At 34.1% G+C, this 19,922-nt stretch overlaps 1 protein-coding gene across 11 annotated transcripts in view; it reads left to right on the top strand.

Moving 5' to 3' along the window:
- Window positions 1-19,922, top strand: part of Clasp2 (cytoplasmic linker associated protein 2) — a 204,091-nt gene that overhangs the window by 98,297 nt on the left and 85,872 nt on the right. For 6 of the 11 annotated variants that reach the window (XM_026406650.2, XM_077796254.1, XM_077796256.1 and 3 more), the window contains 7 exons: window positions 3,767-3,837; window positions 6,755-6,814; window positions 7,934-8,011; window positions 8,814-8,981; window positions 11,160-11,215; window positions 12,011-12,184; window positions 17,955-17,978. In XM_026406650.2, coding sequence (XP_026262435.1) covers window positions 3,767-3,837; window positions 6,755-6,814; window positions 7,934-8,011; window positions 8,814-8,981; window positions 11,160-11,215; window positions 12,011-12,184; window positions 17,955-17,978 — 631 coding nt within the window. The remainder of the gene's footprint in view (window positions 1-3,766; window positions 3,838-6,754; window positions 6,815-7,933; window positions 8,012-8,813; window positions 8,982-11,159; window positions 11,216-12,010; window positions 12,185-17,954; window positions 17,979-19,922) is intronic. The other 5 variants (XM_077796260.1, XM_077796258.1, XM_077796259.1 and 2 more) reach the window with 1 other exon arrangement.

Raw genomic sequence — 19,922 nt, 5'->3', positions numbered from 1 at the left:
CTATACCAATACAAACATATTTTCCACACACAAAAAAATGAAAATTACATATACATATTGGGTATGTGCATGTTTTCTCTCATTTACATCAGTTTCTCCCTTAACTATTTAATTACACTCAACAAATACAGTTTCATTTTTAACAATTGGAAATTAACTGTAGATTTTTTTACTGCTTCTATTCTTTTTTTTTTTTTTGAAGTTTTTGAAATTTTTTTTTTGCAGTTGTACACAATAACTTTTGTTTATTTATTTATTTATTTTTATGTGGTACTGAGGATCAAACCCAGGACTTTGCATATGTGAGGCGAGTGCTCTACTGCTGAGCCATAACCCCAGCCCCAGCTGCTTCTATTCTTGACCAGTGTTTATTGATAAACTCTTACTTTTCATTTTTAATTGCTTCTGGATCATGCTTGTTTGGCTTTAGTGTTTTCTCAGTTCTCACATATATTGTTATATTTGCATATTTAAAAATGACTTTATTTTTTAAATATATTTTATTTGTCAATGAACTTTATCTTATTATATGCAGTGCTGAAAATCAAACCCAGTGCTTCACACATGCTAGGCAAGTGCTTTACCACTGAGCCACAACCCCAGCCCTAAAAATGACTTTATTATTGTCCCTTTACAAAGTACTGAACATTTGACTATTGAACTTTAAGTTTTACTTTTCTCATCTCTCAGAATTATTTTCGAAATTTATTTTCTTTATTGTTGTCTCTAAAAAGTGAGATATTATTTGTTTCTGTTGGGTTTTGGCAGTATAGGGATTGAATCCAGGGGGCTCTACCACTGAGCTACTTCCTAATCCATTGTTTTTTTTAAGATGACGTCTAACTTGTGGTCCTCCTGCCTCAGCTTCACGGGTGCCTATGATTACAAGCGTGAGCCACCATGCCTGGCTATTTGATTCTTTTATAGCAAAACAACAATAAGAAAACAGCATTTAGGAAGCCTTATGCAATATTTTTTTTAATGTGAGTTTCTCCACAATCGGTCTGATTAATTGTCTTCCAGTAGTACTGATCTTATATAGTGTTACCTCTGGCTGAAATGAATTTTCCTTGAATTTGTATTAATTTTCATGGGTCATTTCTTTACTTGGGTTTTCTTATTTGCCCAGGGTTTTCCTTCTTCTTCTTATACAAATTCTGAAATCCCCAATATCATTTATCATTTCTTGAATAATTTTTATCTCTTTGTCTAACAGTTATGAGTGTTCTCAGGAAAAATTATTTAAATTCTTTTTGGCACTACCCATTTTGCCATTATTAGGCTTTATACTTTGCTTTCAAATGCTCATTTTACTTAAAAATTTCTCATGTAATTAATAATCTATTATCTTTACAAAAATATAAATCAAGTGGTTTTTTTAAAAAAAATGTTATCTTCTGTTCTCTGTGCTTCATTTTTTTCCTCAGAGAACTCCATCATTAGATTATTCTTCATGCTTTGTAATTCTTTTAATTTTAAGAGACTTTTTTTTTTTTCACTTGTCAGCTTGTATTAGTAAAGCCAAGTGTAAGTTATTCTGACTTGGTATTTTGTCAAATACATCATCTGTATTATGAAGGTCACTTTTCATTTTCCTTTTGTACAGTTCCCCCTAAAGATGGCGTCACAATACTTAGGCTAATCTCTCAACATCTTCACCACTATAATGGGTATGGGTAATCTAGCAGTCAGGATTTTGGGGGGTTATGAAAGAAAGAGGAGAGTGGTGGTAGGGGAGACCTCCTATATAGTGTGATAAGGGTAGAGAGTCTTCATGGGATTTATCCTTTGTAATAACGATCAGGGAATGGATTCTTCTGGATGCTATAGGAAGCGTGTCCACAAGGTGTTTTCATGATGAATGTTAACAGTTGAATAACAGTTTAGCATATTCTCTGGCATTAATATAATCTTGTACAGCTTTAGATCTATAGATATTTCCTTCTTCCGTGCTAAAACTTTTTTTTTTCCTTTTATTTTGCTTCAGTTAGCTATTATAGACACTTATGTGCCATGCTTATTTTCCTTTAATGAAAGACTTGTTTCTCCAATGCTGGCAGCCTTCATCTTCCAGCCTCCTCAAGGATTGCTTCAGCTTCAGAGAGCTGCCTTTCCTGATATCTTGCCTCTTTTTTCTTTTCTTTTTTTTTAATATTTATTTTTTTAGTTGTAGTTGGACACAGTACCTTTATTTTATTTATTTTTGTGTGGTGCTGAGGATTGAACCAAGGGCTTTGCATGTGCTAGGCAAGTGCTCTACCACTGAGCCACAACCCCAGCCCATCTTGCCTTTTTCTATTATGACTTTCATTCAGTAAATGGATGATGTGGAATTGTAAAGGCTTAACTTTCTTTTACCAATTTAAGACTATTTGAAGGACTATTATAGCTACAGAACTCCCCGATGACTTTGAACAAAGATATCCTGGGTCTTATCACAATTCAATTTGGAGGGGAGGATTGGTACTGGTGATAAGACCCAGGGTGCTCTACCATTGAGCTACACCCCTTACCCATTTTTGTTTCCTTCTCTCTTGCACCTATAGTGATACCAAGGCATGTCTGTCTTTTTTCTTTTTTTTTCTCAGGAGGGTTCTGGGGTTGAACTCAGAGGGCACTTGGCCACTGAGCCACATCCCCATCCCTATTTTGTATTTTATTTAGAGACAGGGTCTCATTTAGTTGCTTAGTTGCCTCACTTTTGCTGAGGTAGTCTTTGAACTCATGATCCTCCTGCCTTACTCTCCTGAGCCACAGGGATTAAAGGCATGTGCCACTGTACCTGGCTCCCAAGGGCACATTTTAATATATATTGTACATGCTAAACTCTTTATCTCAGAGTTTGCTTCCTAGGTGACCCAGCCATTAGTTCAGAAGAAAAATAGGAGATTTATAACATCAAATACATATATTTAGGTTACTGTTTTATCCTATCTTTACTATTAATTTTATAGTGTTTGCTTCACTAAAGAAGAGCATAAGAATTACTAATAGAAGTTAGTAGATTATGTCTATTGAACTTTTACTTGAATTATAAAACAGCTGGTTTAGCCAGAATGAAACTTCTATTAAAATTATCATTTCAATAGTTAGGAATACAGATTTACTGTAACTACCTGCTTTGATGATGTGTCAGTATAATTAAAAAAAAATTTTTTTTTTTAGTTGTAAATGGACACATACCTTTATTTTATTTAATTTTTTTTTATGTAGTGTGGAGGATCGAACCCAGGGCCTCATACATGCCAGGCAAGTGCTCTACCACTGAGCCACAACCCAGCCCATAATTATAATTTTTACCAACAGTAGCCATGTTACTTCAGAATGTGATAGTTCATGCCCAGTCCTTCTTTGTGTTACCTCTGCCATGAATTATACTATCCTAACAGTTCTTCACAGTTGTGTTTGTTATATCTTACTATATTCACAGTTGTCCTTTTGAAACTGAATCATCATAATTTTTACTTTGCTTTGGAAAACTTTTCTTAATTTCTTTCAAAATCTGTCATTTATCTTATAATGTAACTAAGTTACTTTGAAGAAAGAACTAGGGCTGGGGATGTGACTCAAGCGGTAGTGCGCTCGCCTGGCATGCGTGTGGCCCGGGTCCGATCCTCAGCACCACATACAAACAAAGATGTTGTATCCGCCGAAAAAACTAAAAAATAAATATTTAAAAATTCTCTCTCTTTAAAAAAAAAAGAAAAAGAAAGAACTACATGCAGTGCACAGTATTTTTCATCCTTTTCTAATATATCTTTTTCAGCATACTCATGTACCCAGACTTATCCCTTTAATAACAAGCAATTGCACATCAAAATCAGTTCCTGTAAGGAGGTAAGTTTTTTTTTTAATTAATTTATTTATTTGTTCTAATTGTTATACGTGACAGCAGAATGCATTTCAGTTCATAGTACACAAATGGGGCACAATTTTTCATATCTCTAGTTGTACACAAAGTAGAGTCACAACATTCATGTCTTCATAAATGTACCTAGGGTAATGATGTCCATCTCATTCTACCATCTTTCCTACCCCTGTCCCCATCCCTTCAAAGAGGTAAGTTTTGAAAAAAGAAAAAAAATATTTTTTTGTCTTAACTTTAACATTGTATAATGTTTAATTTTTGGTTTGGAGTAAAAGTTGATTATCATTAATTTCTTAAAATTGTCTTCCAAAAAATCTAAAATAAAACCTTATATATCTCATGTGAAAGAATACAGATGAAGCAGTTATTATAATCACTTACATTTCTCAGTTTTATCATATTAAGCTTTGATTTCTCTGGGCTGCTGCTTGCATTGTGTTTCAGAGTCTAGAATCAGGAGTAGGTTAGAATTCTACGAGTGTCACCAACTACCTCAGAATCTGTGTGTGTTAACAGGGCTATGTGTACTACATAGAATGTGAGGATGAAATGAGACACACATTAGTATAACCTAACCTAGTGGTTGAAACAGAGTAAATAGCCTAACCAGTTCTGCCTGTCCCTCTTTTTCTCTTTATATGACATCTACTGTTTTTGATATCACCATCAGTAATAGAGAAAGGAAAAAACTTGTGCATTTAATCCTTAAGAAATTTTATTAAGAACTCTATTCTTTTTTAAATTTTGGTAAGCATATTTATTTAAATAGTTTGAATGTTAGACAAAAACTGATTAAGACATTATTATTTCCTTTGAGTGGCTCAGAGTTTTGCTCACAGTTGTTTAATTACCTGACATGTCAGGAATTAGTTCATACGTCCAGTCTGCTAATAGCCTGTCTTAGTAATATCTACAAACAAAATGTTCTTTACATTTTACAAGGTAGTTTTTAAAAGAGTAAGGAAGAATATGACAGAGACTATATATGATCCATAAAGCTTAAAATATTTACTGTCTGACCTTTTTCAGGAAAGATTACTAATCTGTCTTATATTGAGGAGAATGATAGTTAGAGAAATAGGAATGTAACAGAGAAGAGGGAATGAAAATTGCCTTGAAAAAGCCAGGTGCAATGGCACATGCCTGTAATCCCAGTGACTTAGGAGGATCTTGAGTTCAAAGCCAGCCTCAGCAACGGCAAGGTGCTTAGCAACTCAGTGAAACTCTGTCTCTAAATAAAATACAAAATAGGGCTGGGGATGTGGCAGTGGTCAAGTGCCTCTGAGTTCAATATATGGTACCAAAAAAAAAAAAAAAAAAGAATTGCCTTGAAAATGAAGAATAATCCATTAATTAGGGGAAGTTATTAACTAGGGTACACTAAGCAGATATGTAAAGTTATGCCACATACTGCAGAAGTATCAGGCCATTGAAGCCAGAACCCATGATAAACAGGAGGTCTCAGTATAAATGAGACTATTTGGGGAGCAAGGTGGAGAGTAGGTTAAAGTGACAATGTGGAGGGCTTTGTATGTCGTGAAGAGGAATTTTGACATTGCTATTTGGATAGTAGGAGTGATTGGCAACTATAGATTTTTGGTGAAGAAGTAATTTCATCCAGGCTAATTTTTATTTCAGCTATTAACAGTGATTGAAAGGGAATAATGAGAAGCTTTAGTTTAAATAGGAGTTGTTATGTAAAAGGAAGGCAGGGTCTGAACATTACCTATATTGACAATAATTGAAGATTTTATTTAATAGATTCAAAATATCTTTCATGTGTGGAAATGACACTTGATAATAGAATATGGATGAAAGAGATGGTGTCTTTAGACTGTGAGCTCTGGAGTCAGAATGCTGGAGTTTAAGTCCTAGATTTATCACTTTGGGCAAGTTAATTTAACCTCCTAGTTTCATATTTCCTAATCTGTATGATATGGGACAAAAGAGTGGATTTTGTTTTTCCTTTTTTGTGGTGCTGAGAATTGAACCCAGGGCCTTGCATATGCTAGTCAAGCACTCTACTACTGAGCTACACCCCCAACCCCAAAAAGAGTAGATTCAAGAAATAAAAGTTAGTTTATTCTTTTGTATGTAGTATCTGAGTTGACACTTATTGTTTATGTGATGTCCATAAGTTTATTATTAGAACTTTTAATAGCTGAGGCAAAGAACTAATGCTGGAGATATAGGACTAAGATGTGAAAATTGTATCTGGTTATAGATGTGGGAATTATATCTGGCAGACTGAGTATGTGGATGATATTATCAAGTAAATAAACTATAAAAGAGATCATTGACACCAACCAGATGAGTACCTGTTTAAGGGTAGGGAAAGAAAAAGTGTTTGTAAAGGAAGGAAAATAACATGAGAACAGTGCCTTTAGAAAAAGCCAAGAAAAAAGAGCCAAGACTGAAAGTTGAAGGTGGAAATTGGAGGGCTTAGAAGAAAATAAACAAACTTGGTTTAAAATAATGTACATATGTATTTAAGGAAATAATGTAAAAATGAAAGATCTAGATTGTCATGGCTTTCTTGGTCATTGTGGTATATGCATATATATATATGCTTATATATATGTATATGTGTGTATATATATATCTTCAATGTCTAGTGCATAGTAAGATATATAAGAAATGTTTTAAAATGAAAACTGTTAAATTTTACATTAAACAAACATTTTTAAGGTAAAATTATGAGGGAATTCTAAGTACTTTTCAATGATTTATTGTAAGAATAGTTGGATTCTTAAAATCAGATATTCCATAGTTAAGCCATACAAAACATATGCTTAAATTCAGGGAACAAAGTACAGTATTAAAAAGGAAGTATTAATATGTTTCTTAATACAACATTTAGTTAAAATTTAACTTTTTATTTTTCAGGCGTTCATTTGAATTTTTAGATTTGTTGTTACAAGAGTGGCAGACTCATTCATTGGAAAGGTATGCCTTGTCTCTCCCTCCTTCTTCTCTTCCTCCCCCCCTTGTCACCAGTTCTTTAGAACCTGTTGGTATCGGTTTTCTGTTATTTCTCATTTTTCCTTAAAGATTATTTGTACAGGTTTTCCTTTAAAACTGTGCTGTTGTGCTCTTACTCATTACAGCTATAATAATATGATTTTTTCTGTGGAGTGGGTGGGAGTCCCTTAAGAAGGATGGTTATATAAGATACTTCAAGTTAAGTTAGGCAAAAAATTTAAAATCATGTGAGATAGATTTCCTGAGCTGCAATTAATCACTTAGTGAATAATTTAATATAGAGGGAAGGAAGGAGCTTCCTTTTATCTGGTGTCATTGGTCAGGTAATATACTATATATTATCTAATGTAATTCTGAGAGGAAGGAAAGGGAAATGTGGGCAGCTAGTTGGTCACTGGGTATTTTTTCATTAATGCACATTAATTATACAGAATAAGGAGTTCTGTTGTGGCATATTCATACATGTATATAGCATATTTTGATCATAAGACACTGGCCATTTGCATGGCTATATTTCTTATTCTCAAGTTTGACACTTCAGTGATAATTTCCATTTACATTGAGTGCATTGCTGATTTTCTATTTTCATGGAAGTCCTTAAATCTCTTCACATCTTGTTTTTTAGAAATAGTATTTGTTGTGGATGACATGAAATAATTCCAAGTTTTCTTTTAAGTTTTGTGGCCGCTACTATTTGTTATGGTCAGATCAAAATTGATCATAGTCTTAGCAAATCATTTTCTACAATGATGGGTTAATGAAGAGCCACACAAGAGGTTTTTTTCCCCCCTCAAATTCATTAAAAAATGTAAAATTTAGGCATCATACGTTTATACATGATCTGGATTCCATAAAAATAATTGCTATTAGATTATATTGTCTCCATTGTCAGAAGGAAACCATATGTGAATGAAATGCCTTGAGATTATTAGAAGATCATGCAATCTTAGATTTATTATTGTATGCTAATTAATCTTTTCACCTCTTCTGCGCCTTTGTGATGGATATGTAACATGTGAGAGTATCATTTATGCTAAAATGCACAGCTTTCTACATGAATCTGAAGATTTATTTATTTCATAGACATGCAGCTGTCTTAGTTGAAACTATTAAGAAGGGAATTCATGATGCTGATGCTGAGGCCAGGGTGGAGGCAAGAAAGTAAGTCTGTAGTCTATTTTGTGACACTTTAAACATGCTTTGAACATTTTTGAAAGGCATTGTATTAAGAGAATTAAAATATCAGATGTGTCCCAAGTATTCTGATTCACTAGCATGTCAGTAAAATTGAGATTGATTTTATCCATTAAATCTGTACTAGAAGTACTGGAATCGTGGCTCAGTGGTAGAGTGCTTACCTAGCACGTATAAGGCACTGGGTTCAGTCCTTAGCACCACATAAAAATAAATGAAGGTATTGTGTCCACTTACAACTAAAAAAATATATATATATTTTTAGAAATCTGTACTGGATACTTAATATCCTATTTGAAATATTCATTTGTGTAATGATCAGTATTCTTATTCCATCATAATCTGTTTACTTTTATTATGAATAAAAGAAACTATTATTTATGAGTATATATCATTTATTGAGTATATATACTGTGTATCCAGTATTGTGTGAGATGCTTGGCCTATGTTTCTTTGTAATCTTTAAAGTGATCCAGTAAAGGTGATATTACCTCCTTAAGCCAACCAAAATCTGCAAATTTGAAATTTACCCAAGGCCCAATTAACCCATAAATGACAATACCAGGTTTTGAACTGAAATCTGTTTTGTCAAGATCTTACAGTATTTCCTCAATAACTTGTTTAATTTAGAATATATTCACCTTGACACATAGTAAATGTGTTAAAAAACTGAGTTCATCTTCATCTTTGAATGTGCACATTTTATTGTTAAAGCCTAATCATGTAAAACTATTAATGTGCTTTTTTTTCCCCCTTCTTTTATTTACAGGACATACATGGGCCTCAGAAACCACTTTCCTGGTGAAGCAGAAACATTATATAATTCCCTTGAGCCATCTTATCAGAAAAGTCTTCAAACTTATTTAAAGAGTTCTGGCAGTGTAGCATCTCTTCCACAATCAGACCGGTCCTCATCTAGCTCACAAGAAAGTCTCAAGTAAGATCATGCAAGTGATAGTTAACTGATCTAATTTTCTCCCCAGTTCCCCAGCATTCTTTGAGATGAATGTTTGACTTTTGAATGGTTGGCTTTGTTTTCACCTAAAGCCTTTAAAATATGGTGACTCAAGCAACTTTTGGGGGGTATCTGTTGTCTCAAAGCTGTATTATATGCTAGATTAACTTCTTTACCCAGAGTTTAATGATACATATTTTATTTCTACATGTGCATAGTCTGTGAAAGTCTGGGAAACACTTATTTAGATACTATAGAAATAATTCATACAGTAAATAACCCATTTCTAGGACCTTATAGTGGAGTAATTGTAAGAGATTGAGAAGTCATCTTCAGAGTTTTTATACAAATCTGTGCAACTGGTAAAATCTCCACTGCTTTCCTTCTTAATCTTTTGCACATCTCAAGAATTCCAGAAACGCTTAAGGTGGCAAAATGATTTAGCATCTCTATAACTTTCTTCTCATCATAATGTTGGCTACTTCAATTTTTTTATTTTTAATTGACACTAGAGAATCAAACCCAGGGGCACTTTACCACTGAGTTACATCTCCAACCCTTTTTATTTTTTATTTTGAGACAGAGTGTCACTAAATTGCTTAAAACCTTGCTAAGTTGTTGAGGCTGGCTTCGTATTTGGCAACCCTCCTTTCTCAGCCTCCTGAGCTGCTGGGATTACTGACATGTGCCACCACACCTGGCCCTATGTATTTTTTATTTTGAGACAGGACCTCACTAAGTTGCTGAGACTGGCCTCAAACTTGGAATCCTCCTGCCTCAGCCTACTGAGTTGCTGGGATTACAGGGGTGCACCACTGCGCACAGTTAGCTACTTCAAATTCTTGCTGCTTTGGCAGTATTGTCTGTCTCTCTAGACCTCTGAGATTGCTAAAAATGTTTAAGCCTTTTCCTTATAGTGATCCTCTTTCCATCTTCATGGCCCTCTGTCTTGTATCAAATTATTTGTATATTTCCCTAGGGAAGAGCAACTCACAGAATGTCAGTTTATCTTTCTGTAATTTGTTTCAATTTAGAGCCTCGATGCCCTACAAACACTGCTAGTTGCCTTGGCAACTCTGAAGCAGGATAGGGTTTAGGGTGAGGCACCAAATTTTAAGGAGGCATGGGTTGTGTGAATACTAAAGTCTAGTTTTTTAGTATATTAAGGGAAATGTTGAGATGATTAGAGATTTTTTTTTTTAACATTCTCTAATCACGTATGTCATTCTCAGTGGTAGGTCTTAGCTTTGTGTTTGACCTCCCACATAGTCCATTGAGGAGTGTGATAGCTGCATGGTAACTGCATGAATTGCTGATGGCCACAACCCTATGACTTAGGTGAGAGGCTATGGTATGCCGGTATGTGCTAATAATAATACTCTTCTAAGTAAAATACCTCAGGATACATTTGGTCGATAATGCTAATATTGAGTCCCTCTGTGGTGGACACCATGATGTGCACTGAAGACCAAAGTGAATAAAAGCAATCTCTCTGTAGAGTTTATGCTTTATTCATCACCAATTATTTTAGTGTTGATTTATAACTAATTGAGATACCATTGGTATTTGATGACATGTTTGAGTGATTTTTTTAAAAGGAAGTTTTAATATTTATTTTTTAGTTGTAGTTGTCAATACCTTTATTTTTTATTTATGTAGTGCTAAGGATCAAACCCAGGGCTCGCACACATTAGGCGAGCGCTCTACCAATGAGCCACAACCCCAGCCCAGAAGCTTAAATTTCTTTCTTTTTTTTTTTTTTTTTTTAAGAGAGAGTGAGAGAGGAGAGAGAGAGAGAGAGAATTTTTTTTTAATATTTATTTTTTGGTTCTTGGCGGACACAACATCTTTGTTGGTATGTGGTGCTGAGGATCGAACCCAGGCCACACGCATGCCAGGCGAGCGCGCTACCGCTTGAGCCACATCCCCAGCCCCAGAAGCTTAAATTTCTACACACCTATAATCCCAGTGACTCAAAAGGCTGAGACATGAAAATCACAGTTCAAGGCCAGTCTCAACAATTTAGCAAGACCTTATCTTTTGGTTAAAAAAAAAATGAAGAAGTTTCCTAACTTTTAAGAAAACTAGTATTTCATTAGTTGCAGTCAGAGCAATAGTAAATGAAGTCACTTATTGAAAACATTTCTTTTTACCTTGCAGTCGCCCTTTTTCTTCTAAATGGTCTACAGCAAATCCATCAAGTGTGGCTGGAAGAGGTAATTGCATTTTAAATAAGAGTCATAGCCTATTTTATCTCTAAGCAATAGGCTTTAAACTGTTTTGATGTGATCCATAGTGTAAAAATCATTTCCATAACCTCAGGCCACACAAGTATACTACAACTGTGCATATATACATATGTAGTACAAACTAAAGTTCCATGTAGCAGTACTTATCCTTATATGTAATGCACTCTGTTTTCTATTCTGTTTCATTTCTTTAAAACTCTAGTCATGACCCATTCAGTTGATTTCCCAACCTATTAATGGGTTATGATTCATGGTTTATCAAACTCTTCTTTTTTAAAACTAAAAAGCTATATTTCAGAAATTTAATGATTTAACCTTCATAAATGCCCAAGAGTGGCAGAACCTCCTTTAATTTCTAAATATCCCTATTTCTGTACTATTTTTTCTGCATTTTTCTGATAGTAAAAATAATATTACTTCCATGTATTTATCTTATATTCCACTTCATTTTCATAGATCAGTCTTAAACAACATCTCTTTAATCTATGTAACAGTCCTATGAATTTTATAGTCATAATTGGTCATTGTACCCATTTCATGGGAGAAGAAAATGAGGCAGAGAAATATTAAGAAATCTTCATTGTGTTAGGATTGAAATTGAGATAGTCTGTCATTAATATGATACTGTTCATTGGCTGCTGCCTCCTTGCTGACTATATGTCATCATGTTTATTAGCTTATGTTGATTTCAAGTCTATGTGATTTTTATGTTGTTTACAATTATTTAAATAATATTGATCACCTTTGTTTTGTGTTCCATAGTATCAGCAAGCAGCAGCAAAGCCAGTTCCCTTCCAGGAAGCCTGCAGCGTTCTCGAAGTGACATTGATGTGAATGCTGCTGCTGGTGCCAAGGCACATCATGCTGCTGGACAATCTGTGCGAAGTGGACGGTTAGGGGCAGGCGCCCTGAATCCAGGTTCCTATGCATCATTGGGTAAGGCAGCTAATTTTGGGAAATTACACAGTGTTCTCCCTGTGATTTCAGTGAAGACAAAGTGACATGTCTTAATCATTGCCGTGCTATTCTTGCTAATTAAGAATAAACCATGTTTTAATATGATTCTGTATTGTGGATAGTTCCTACTTTTCCCCCTTTACCTTCCTCTTCATCATCTTTTGTGGGGGTTTTTTTCCCCTTTTTCTCATTATCATCTTGATCAAAGAAACAGTTCTTGACTCCATGATTGTCAATAGAACTTTTATAACTCTGTAGTTCTGCCACATTAAGTAATGGATTACTAAGGAAAGTATGGGAATGGTATCAGCCTTATAACCAGCATCTCTTTTCTTTCTCCTGCTTCTTGTTCCTTACCAAGATTTTAAAGCCTTTGGTCTGAGAGAACTCAAAGCTCTTGGGCTGAGGTTGTGGCTCAGCGGTGGAGTGCTCACCTGGCACGTGCAAGGCCCTGGGTTTGATCCCCAGTACCTCATAAAAATAAATAAATAAATAAATAAAGGTACTATGTTCAACTACAACTAAAAAATAAATATTAAAAAAAAAAAGAACTCAAAGCTCTATGTCTAACCAAAGCTTAAACATATATTCAAAAAAACTATTTGGAGTTTGGTTTTTCTGTTTTTATGCCCATCAATTTGAAACTTTGAGATTGGCTGTTCATTTGTATATCTGTTTCAACTTCATTTTTCTTTCTTAGGTAGTACTATCGAAAGACAAAACAGGTAGTTCGTTGGAACACAATGAATGAATGTGTTTAGGTATGAATTATGTATGTGATAAAATTAGCACAGTTGCATTCATAATTATGAGGAAAAAGATTATTCAGTAGTACGTGATGTTATTAAACATGGTTCACAATTTAGTACAAAATTAGATTATAACCATGTTATATGCCACATAAAAACATATTCCACCTGACTGAAATCTTGGAGAAAACAAAATAACTTGATGAAGCATAGTCAGTGAGTATTCATCTAATCTCAGGTTGTAGAAAGAATTTCGAAACACAAAAGCAAAAAAAACTATGAGAGCAAAATCTCTTGAATTTAAATGTAGTATGTGAAAATCTGAAATCAAGGGGCTCAAAACTAAAAGGGGGAAAGTTTTTGCCAGATACTGTAAAAAAGTTTAAAATAGCAAGAAATATTTCAAGTCTCTGAGAAACATGAGCTTATTTTTACAGTAACAAGAATATTTAGCTAGAGCCCATAATTGATAAGAATGTGGTAAATAGGACCTTACCAAGCAATGTTGATGTGAATTAATGATAGTTTTTTTAAATTTTAATTTGTTTTTTTATGACAGCAGAATCCATTAGAACTTATATTACACATATAGAGCACAATTTTTCATATCTCTGATTGTACACAAGTAGAGTCACACCATTCTTGTCTTCATACATATACTTGGGGTAATGTTGTCCATCTCATTCCACTCTTTCCTACCCCCATGCCCCCTCCCTTACCCTCCCTCCCCTTTGCCCTATCTAGAGTTCATCTAATCCTCCCATGCCTCCCCCAACCACATTATGAATCAGCAATGATAGTTATTTTTGAGTGACAATCTTAGTAATACCCATGGAGCATTTTTAAATCTTCAGAAATTTTGACCCAATAATTCAATGTTTAGATAATTATATCAAGAAATAAAAAGTGTTCATTGTAACAGATGTTTTAGAGTCAATTTTATATATAACAAAGGAATGATTAAGTTTTTTTATATCCTTATATGTACTATGCATACATTTAAAAGTCATATTTTCAAGTAAGATAGAATGATATAGATTATCAGTGTGTGCTAAGTTCATCACTTTGTGTAAAGGACTAGAGATATACATATAAAGATGTTAATGGTGGGTTGATTAGTGCTTTTAATTTTCAAAAAACATTTTTGTTTAGAAACATGTTGCCCCAAATGACATTTATTTCAATATGTGGAAGTTAATCAACAATGCACATATTAACAAAGGACAAATAACCACATGGTCATCTCAGTATTTACAGAAAAAGCATTTGACAAAATTCAACATCCTTTAAGATAAAAAAATATATATATTCTACAAACTAGGAATAGAAGAGAGCTTTCTCCTAATAAAGAGTATCTTTAGAAAAATCCACAGTTAATATCTTTATTATATTTAATTTTTTTTTTTTTTTAGTTTTAGATGGACAGAATACATTTATTCATTTATCTTTATGTGGTGCTGAGGAGTGAACCCAGGGCCTCACACATACTAGGTGAGTGCTCTACCACTGAGCCACAACCCCAGCCCCTGTTAATATCATTATTTGATAGTGAAACACTAGATGCTTTTATCTATTATCAATTAAAAAAAAACAAGCATGACCATTTTTACCTTCTCTATTCAACATCATCATGGATGTTTTAATCAGGGCAGTTAGGTAAGATGGAAAAATAGGACAGATTGGAAAGGAAGAAGTAAAATTACCTCTATTTGTAGAAAACATGATCTTCTACACAATGAGCCAAGTATGATGGCACATGCCTGTAATCCCAGTAGCTGGGGAGGCTTAAGGCAGCAGGATCCTGAGTTCAAAGCCAGCCTTTGAAAAAGTGAGGCGCTAAGCAACTAACTCACTGACCCTGTCTCCAAATAAAATACAAAATAGGACTGGAGATGTTGCTTAGTGGTTGAGTGCATTTAAAAAAATAAAATTCTTAGGAATAAATATAACAAAAGATTTGTGGGATAATGTCTACAAAAATTTGTACTTTTAAAAGAAATTAAAGTAGACCCAAATAAATGAAAAGACATTCTGGCTCAAAATTTTAAAGGTTAATATTAATAAGGTGTCACATTGATACATTGCTTCAATGTATTACCCCTCCATCTTCCTTTTGATACAAGTTGGGAAGCTGATCCTAAAAATTCATACAAATATGCAAGGGACAGAAAAATGGCTGAAATAATCTTGAAAAGGAACAACATAATTAGAGGATTTATACTTCCCAGTTTAAAAACTTACTTTTACATCTTTGGGGTACTAATGTAAGGATAGACTTATGGTCCAGTGGAATAAAATTGAGACTCTAGAAATAAACTCATAGTGTTTATGGTCAGTTGATTTTTCAAAAAGGGTGTCAAGACCATCCAATGGGGAAAGAATTCTCTTCAAATGCTACTGGAATAACTGGCTGCAAAAGAATTAATTTGGACTCCTGTTTCACAGACTCAAAATAGAGCAGAAGGAAACATGGGCATAAATCTTTGTAACCTTGTATTAGGTGGTGGATTCTTAGATGTGATGCCAGGCACATAAGTAAAGAAAGAAAGATAGATTAGACTTCATTAAAATTAAAACTTTTTTGCTTCAAAGGACACAATGAAGAAAATGAAAAAACATCACATAGAATAAGAGCAATTATCTTCAAATTATATAACCAGTAAGAATTTGTATCCCAAATATATAAAGAACTATTAGAACTTAGTAACAAAACAGACACTTCCATTTTTAAAAATGGAAAAGAGTTTCATAAAACTTTTCTCCATTTAAGATATAAAGAATGAAAGTATGCTCAATATTGTTAATTATTAGGAAAGTCCAAATCAAGAACATGATGCAGTACCACTTCATATTCATTATAATGATTACAAATAAAAAATGTAAGCAGAACTGGTTGGGTTGTAGCTCAGTGGTAAAGTGCTTGCCTGGTACACATTAGACCTTAGGTTCAGTTTCCAGCACTACCAAGAAATTAAAGAAAAAAAATTCAATAACTGCAGGTGAGGATATGGAGAACCTCTATACACTGCTGGTCAAATATAAAAAGATATAGGCACTGCGGAAATGATTTGACAATTTCTCTAAAAGTTAAACACAGAATTACCATGTGACCTAGAAGTTGTCTAGCTATATTAACAAGAGTTATGAAAACATATATTCTCATAAAGACTTGTGAGTGTTAATAGCAACATAATTTATAGTAGCAGGGCTGGGGATGTGGCTCAAGCGGTAGCGCGCTCGCCTGGCATGCGTGCGGCCTGGGTTTGATCCTCAGCACCACATGCAAACAAAAGATGCTGTGTCTGCCAAAAACTAAAAAAATAAAGATTAAAAAAATTCTCTCTCTCTCTCTAAAAAAAAAAAAATTTATAGTAGCAAAAAATGGGCCAGTCCAAATGTCTATCAGCAGGTGAATGTATAAATAAAATGGGATATGTTCATATAATGAAATGGATTCAGCTACAAAGGAGTATGTTACATAAAGACTCGTTCCACAAGATGGTTCAACCTTGAAATCATTATGAAGTTGATACAGATAGCTGCTATACACTGTATGAGTCCAGTTATGTGAAATGACTAGAATAGGTAAATCCATGGCCAAAAAGTAAATTAGTTGTTGCCAGGGATTAGGAGTGGAAGGAAGAGAGGTAGCTAATGAGTACAGGAATTTTTTTTTTTTGATAGGTGGTAAAAAATGTTCTAGAGTTAATAGTGAGGTTGTACAATCTGTGTATGTAGTAAAAACACTGAGTTGTATAATATAGAAAGGTGAATTTTTTGTATATGTGAATTATACTTTAAAAATTGAGTTAAAAGAAAATTAGAAAATAAAAAAACAACCAAATATTTTTTTAAAAAGGAGAATCTGAATTATTTTTGTGCTTGATGGTCAAGGAAAGGGGTGAAACGAAGTTACTGTTTTTTAAGACTCCAGGAATTCGGTATCCTTATATACTAAAGTAGTAAGTCAGTAGAGAAAGAAAGAAGTGCAAGAATGTGAGGAGATACTTCATGGCAAAATTCCCATGGAAGGCATGAAGATGGGATATAAAGAGCCTAGCTCGGGAGTTAGCCTTGGATGTGGTAGATTTGGTTGTGGTATTTATGGGGAGTGGTTGTTAAGAGTGAGATCAGGGAGGTTGTGATCTTTGTCCTGAGGATTCATTGTCAGGATCCTGTGCCAAGAGGTGACTTGAGACTTGAAGTTTAGAACATACATTGAAGGGGCACAGAGAGAGTGGTACACTTTGGGCCTCCCAAACCACCCCCACATTTGGGGACTTGCTAAAAGAACTCTAGGATCAGAATCAGCTGTACTCATGACTGAAGCAAAAGAATACATAACAGAAATAGCAAAAGAAATTTATAGACTTTCAAAGTTCTCCCTCCTACAGGTAAGGTTAGGGGCCTGCTCCTTCCCCCTGCAGTGCACAATTTTTCTGCCCTGAGAAACTTGCTTAAGACTTAGTCCAAGGTGGTGTGGGGAGTGGAGAATAGTCACATAGGCACAGTGTCAACCATAATCATCAGACTCCAAACTCCCCAAAAGAAAGCAGGTGTTCACCGTAAATCACAGTTTGCAAAAACAGTTTAAGCAGATGTACAGCAGAGTCTGGGACCCCCACCCTCACTTAGAATTACTTTATCAACATAGAAGGTATTCAAAACCAAGTTACCAGAAGCCAGACTCACAAACAAAACCTCCTAAAAGCAGCATTAATCCTGCAATGTCAGCTCTGCCTGCACAGGCACCAAAGGCCACATCTTTACTAGTGCCAGTATGTATAAATACATTTCAGTGTGGTCTTCTCTATGAAGTAGTGGAATCGAGAAAGTGAGTTGTTAAATTTATCCAAAGGTGAGGTTATAGTGCAGCAGTAAAGTATACCTGTACAATGAAGTATACTTCTGTCTTCTTTAAAAGTTTTTAGGTATCATAAAATTATTTTTTTCTAATACACTAAGTTTTCCTCTGTTCTTTGCTTGCTCTTTCATCAAAGAGGATACTTCTGACAAGATAGATGGTAAGAACTTGCTTTTATAATTCTACTACACATATTTATGGTTCTTGGGTTCTATATTATATCCTTATTCATTCTTCCTTAAATTTCTGAATATATCCTACTTAATTAATAAGGATCTTAATGTGAAAATGGCTATATAATTATTTGGTAAAATTTTAGATTAGGTATAAACATTTTTAGATTTTCTGTTCTACTCAAATAGTAGGTTACTATTTGTTGTAACTTAAATCCATTATTATTTTAAACATTTTACCTGAGCTTTTAGAAATATGCCTCCGAGTATGTTGAAGTTCTTGTCTTCCTTTACGATGTTGGGTTAAGAAGGATGGAAAGGACTCTCCAAATTTATTTGATTCAGCACTTTAGTTTACTAACTTTGGTATATATAGAGAGACTTATTTCATAGGTTCAAATGATTATTTATGAAAATGAAATACAAATTACAGATACTTTTTCACAGTGAATTTTAAACCAAGATTTTATCAAAACTGAACTTAAATTAAGCTTTGCTTTTTAAATTTCTATATCCAAATTGTTACAGTTTATCTAAAGTTGCTGGAGGGGCTGGGGTTGTGGCTCAGAGGTAGAGAGCTCGCCTAGCACATGCAGGGCCCTGGGTTCGATCCTCAGCATCACATAAAAATAAATGAAAGGATTGTGTCCAGCTACAACTAAAAGATTTTTCAAAAATAAATAAATAAAGTTGCTGGATTCAGCAGCAAGCCTATATATTTTTTATGATACTTGTCAGCATATTATTTATACTTTCCCTTCATTTTTATCAGATTCCATGTTATCTCGAAGTATGAGCTTTTAAAAATAACTCATAATAAGATAATGCAATCTGTGAGTTACTTGAAATCTAGGAAAACTTGAGACACTTTTATATTTTTTTGAGCATTCATCACAAACTCTAAAAATTGATCTATAGTGTATCTTTTGTTTTAATGAAATGAAACTCTTTAGTTGAATACATGAGTTTTAATTACATTAGTTTCTCCCTTTTTGTATGTATGGCTGAAATGATAGCCATCAAGAAATGTTTTCTGTTGCACTTGGTGGCATATGCCTATAATCACAGCAATTTGGGAGGCTGAGGCAGGAGGATCTCAAGCTTGAGGATAGCCTCAGCAACTTGACAAGATCCTACCTCAAAATAAAAATAAAAAGGACTGGGGATGTAGCTTAGAAGTAGAGTGCCCCTAGGTTCAATCCCCAGTACTCCTTCATACCATCAAAAAAGAGATGGTTTGTATACATCAAACCTATGGTTATCCTTTCTAACATTAATATTCCTGGAACTTTTAAACAATTTTTTTTATTACTTTCTAAACAAAATCTTTTCTTGGCATAGTGTGGTGGCACATACCTATCATCACAACTACTTACGAGACTGAGGCAGGAGGATCACAAATTCAAAGCCAGCCTGGGCAACTTTGACCTTCAGCAAGAAGGGGATAGCTCAGTGGTAGAGCAGTGCAGGAGTGTGTGCATGTGCATGTACACATATACACGCAAACAAGCTTATCAGCCTTTTATTTGAAGAGTCACCTCTGTTACATCATGTGTTACTCCCACTAATATTTGGTCTTATGTGGGCAAATGAAGCCTATGTTGTGGATTTGACTTTCACATTCTTCTCTGGGCTACCTTTTGAAAATACATAGAAAAATATTACTACTCTGGAGCCAAAGTCAGTAAAAATCTTCATTTGCAAAAATTGTTAATTACATTTTTTGAGTGATTATTTTTTTTAAAAATCACTTCAAAATTTTGAAATGTAGAAGAATTTTTCAGTTTTCACTTGACTACTTTCAACTTTTTTGTGAGTTGTGAATATTGTTATCTCCAGTTTTATTTTCCTGAAAATGAACCTTGTCAAATTTAAATTTAATCTATTAGACTAAGTTACTTTTTGTTTTCACCTTTGCATTTTAGTCTTGG

Source organism: Urocitellus parryii, chromosome 3, assembly GCF_045843805.1.
Source record: "Urocitellus parryii isolate mUroPar1 chromosome 3, mUroPar1.hap1, whole genome shotgun sequence".
Lineage (NCBI taxonomy): Eukaryota > Metazoa > Chordata > Mammalia > Rodentia > Sciuridae > Urocitellus > Urocitellus parryii.
The sequence above is the reverse complement of the archived record's forward strand: the minus strand, read 5'-3'. Positions and strand labels throughout refer to the sequence as shown.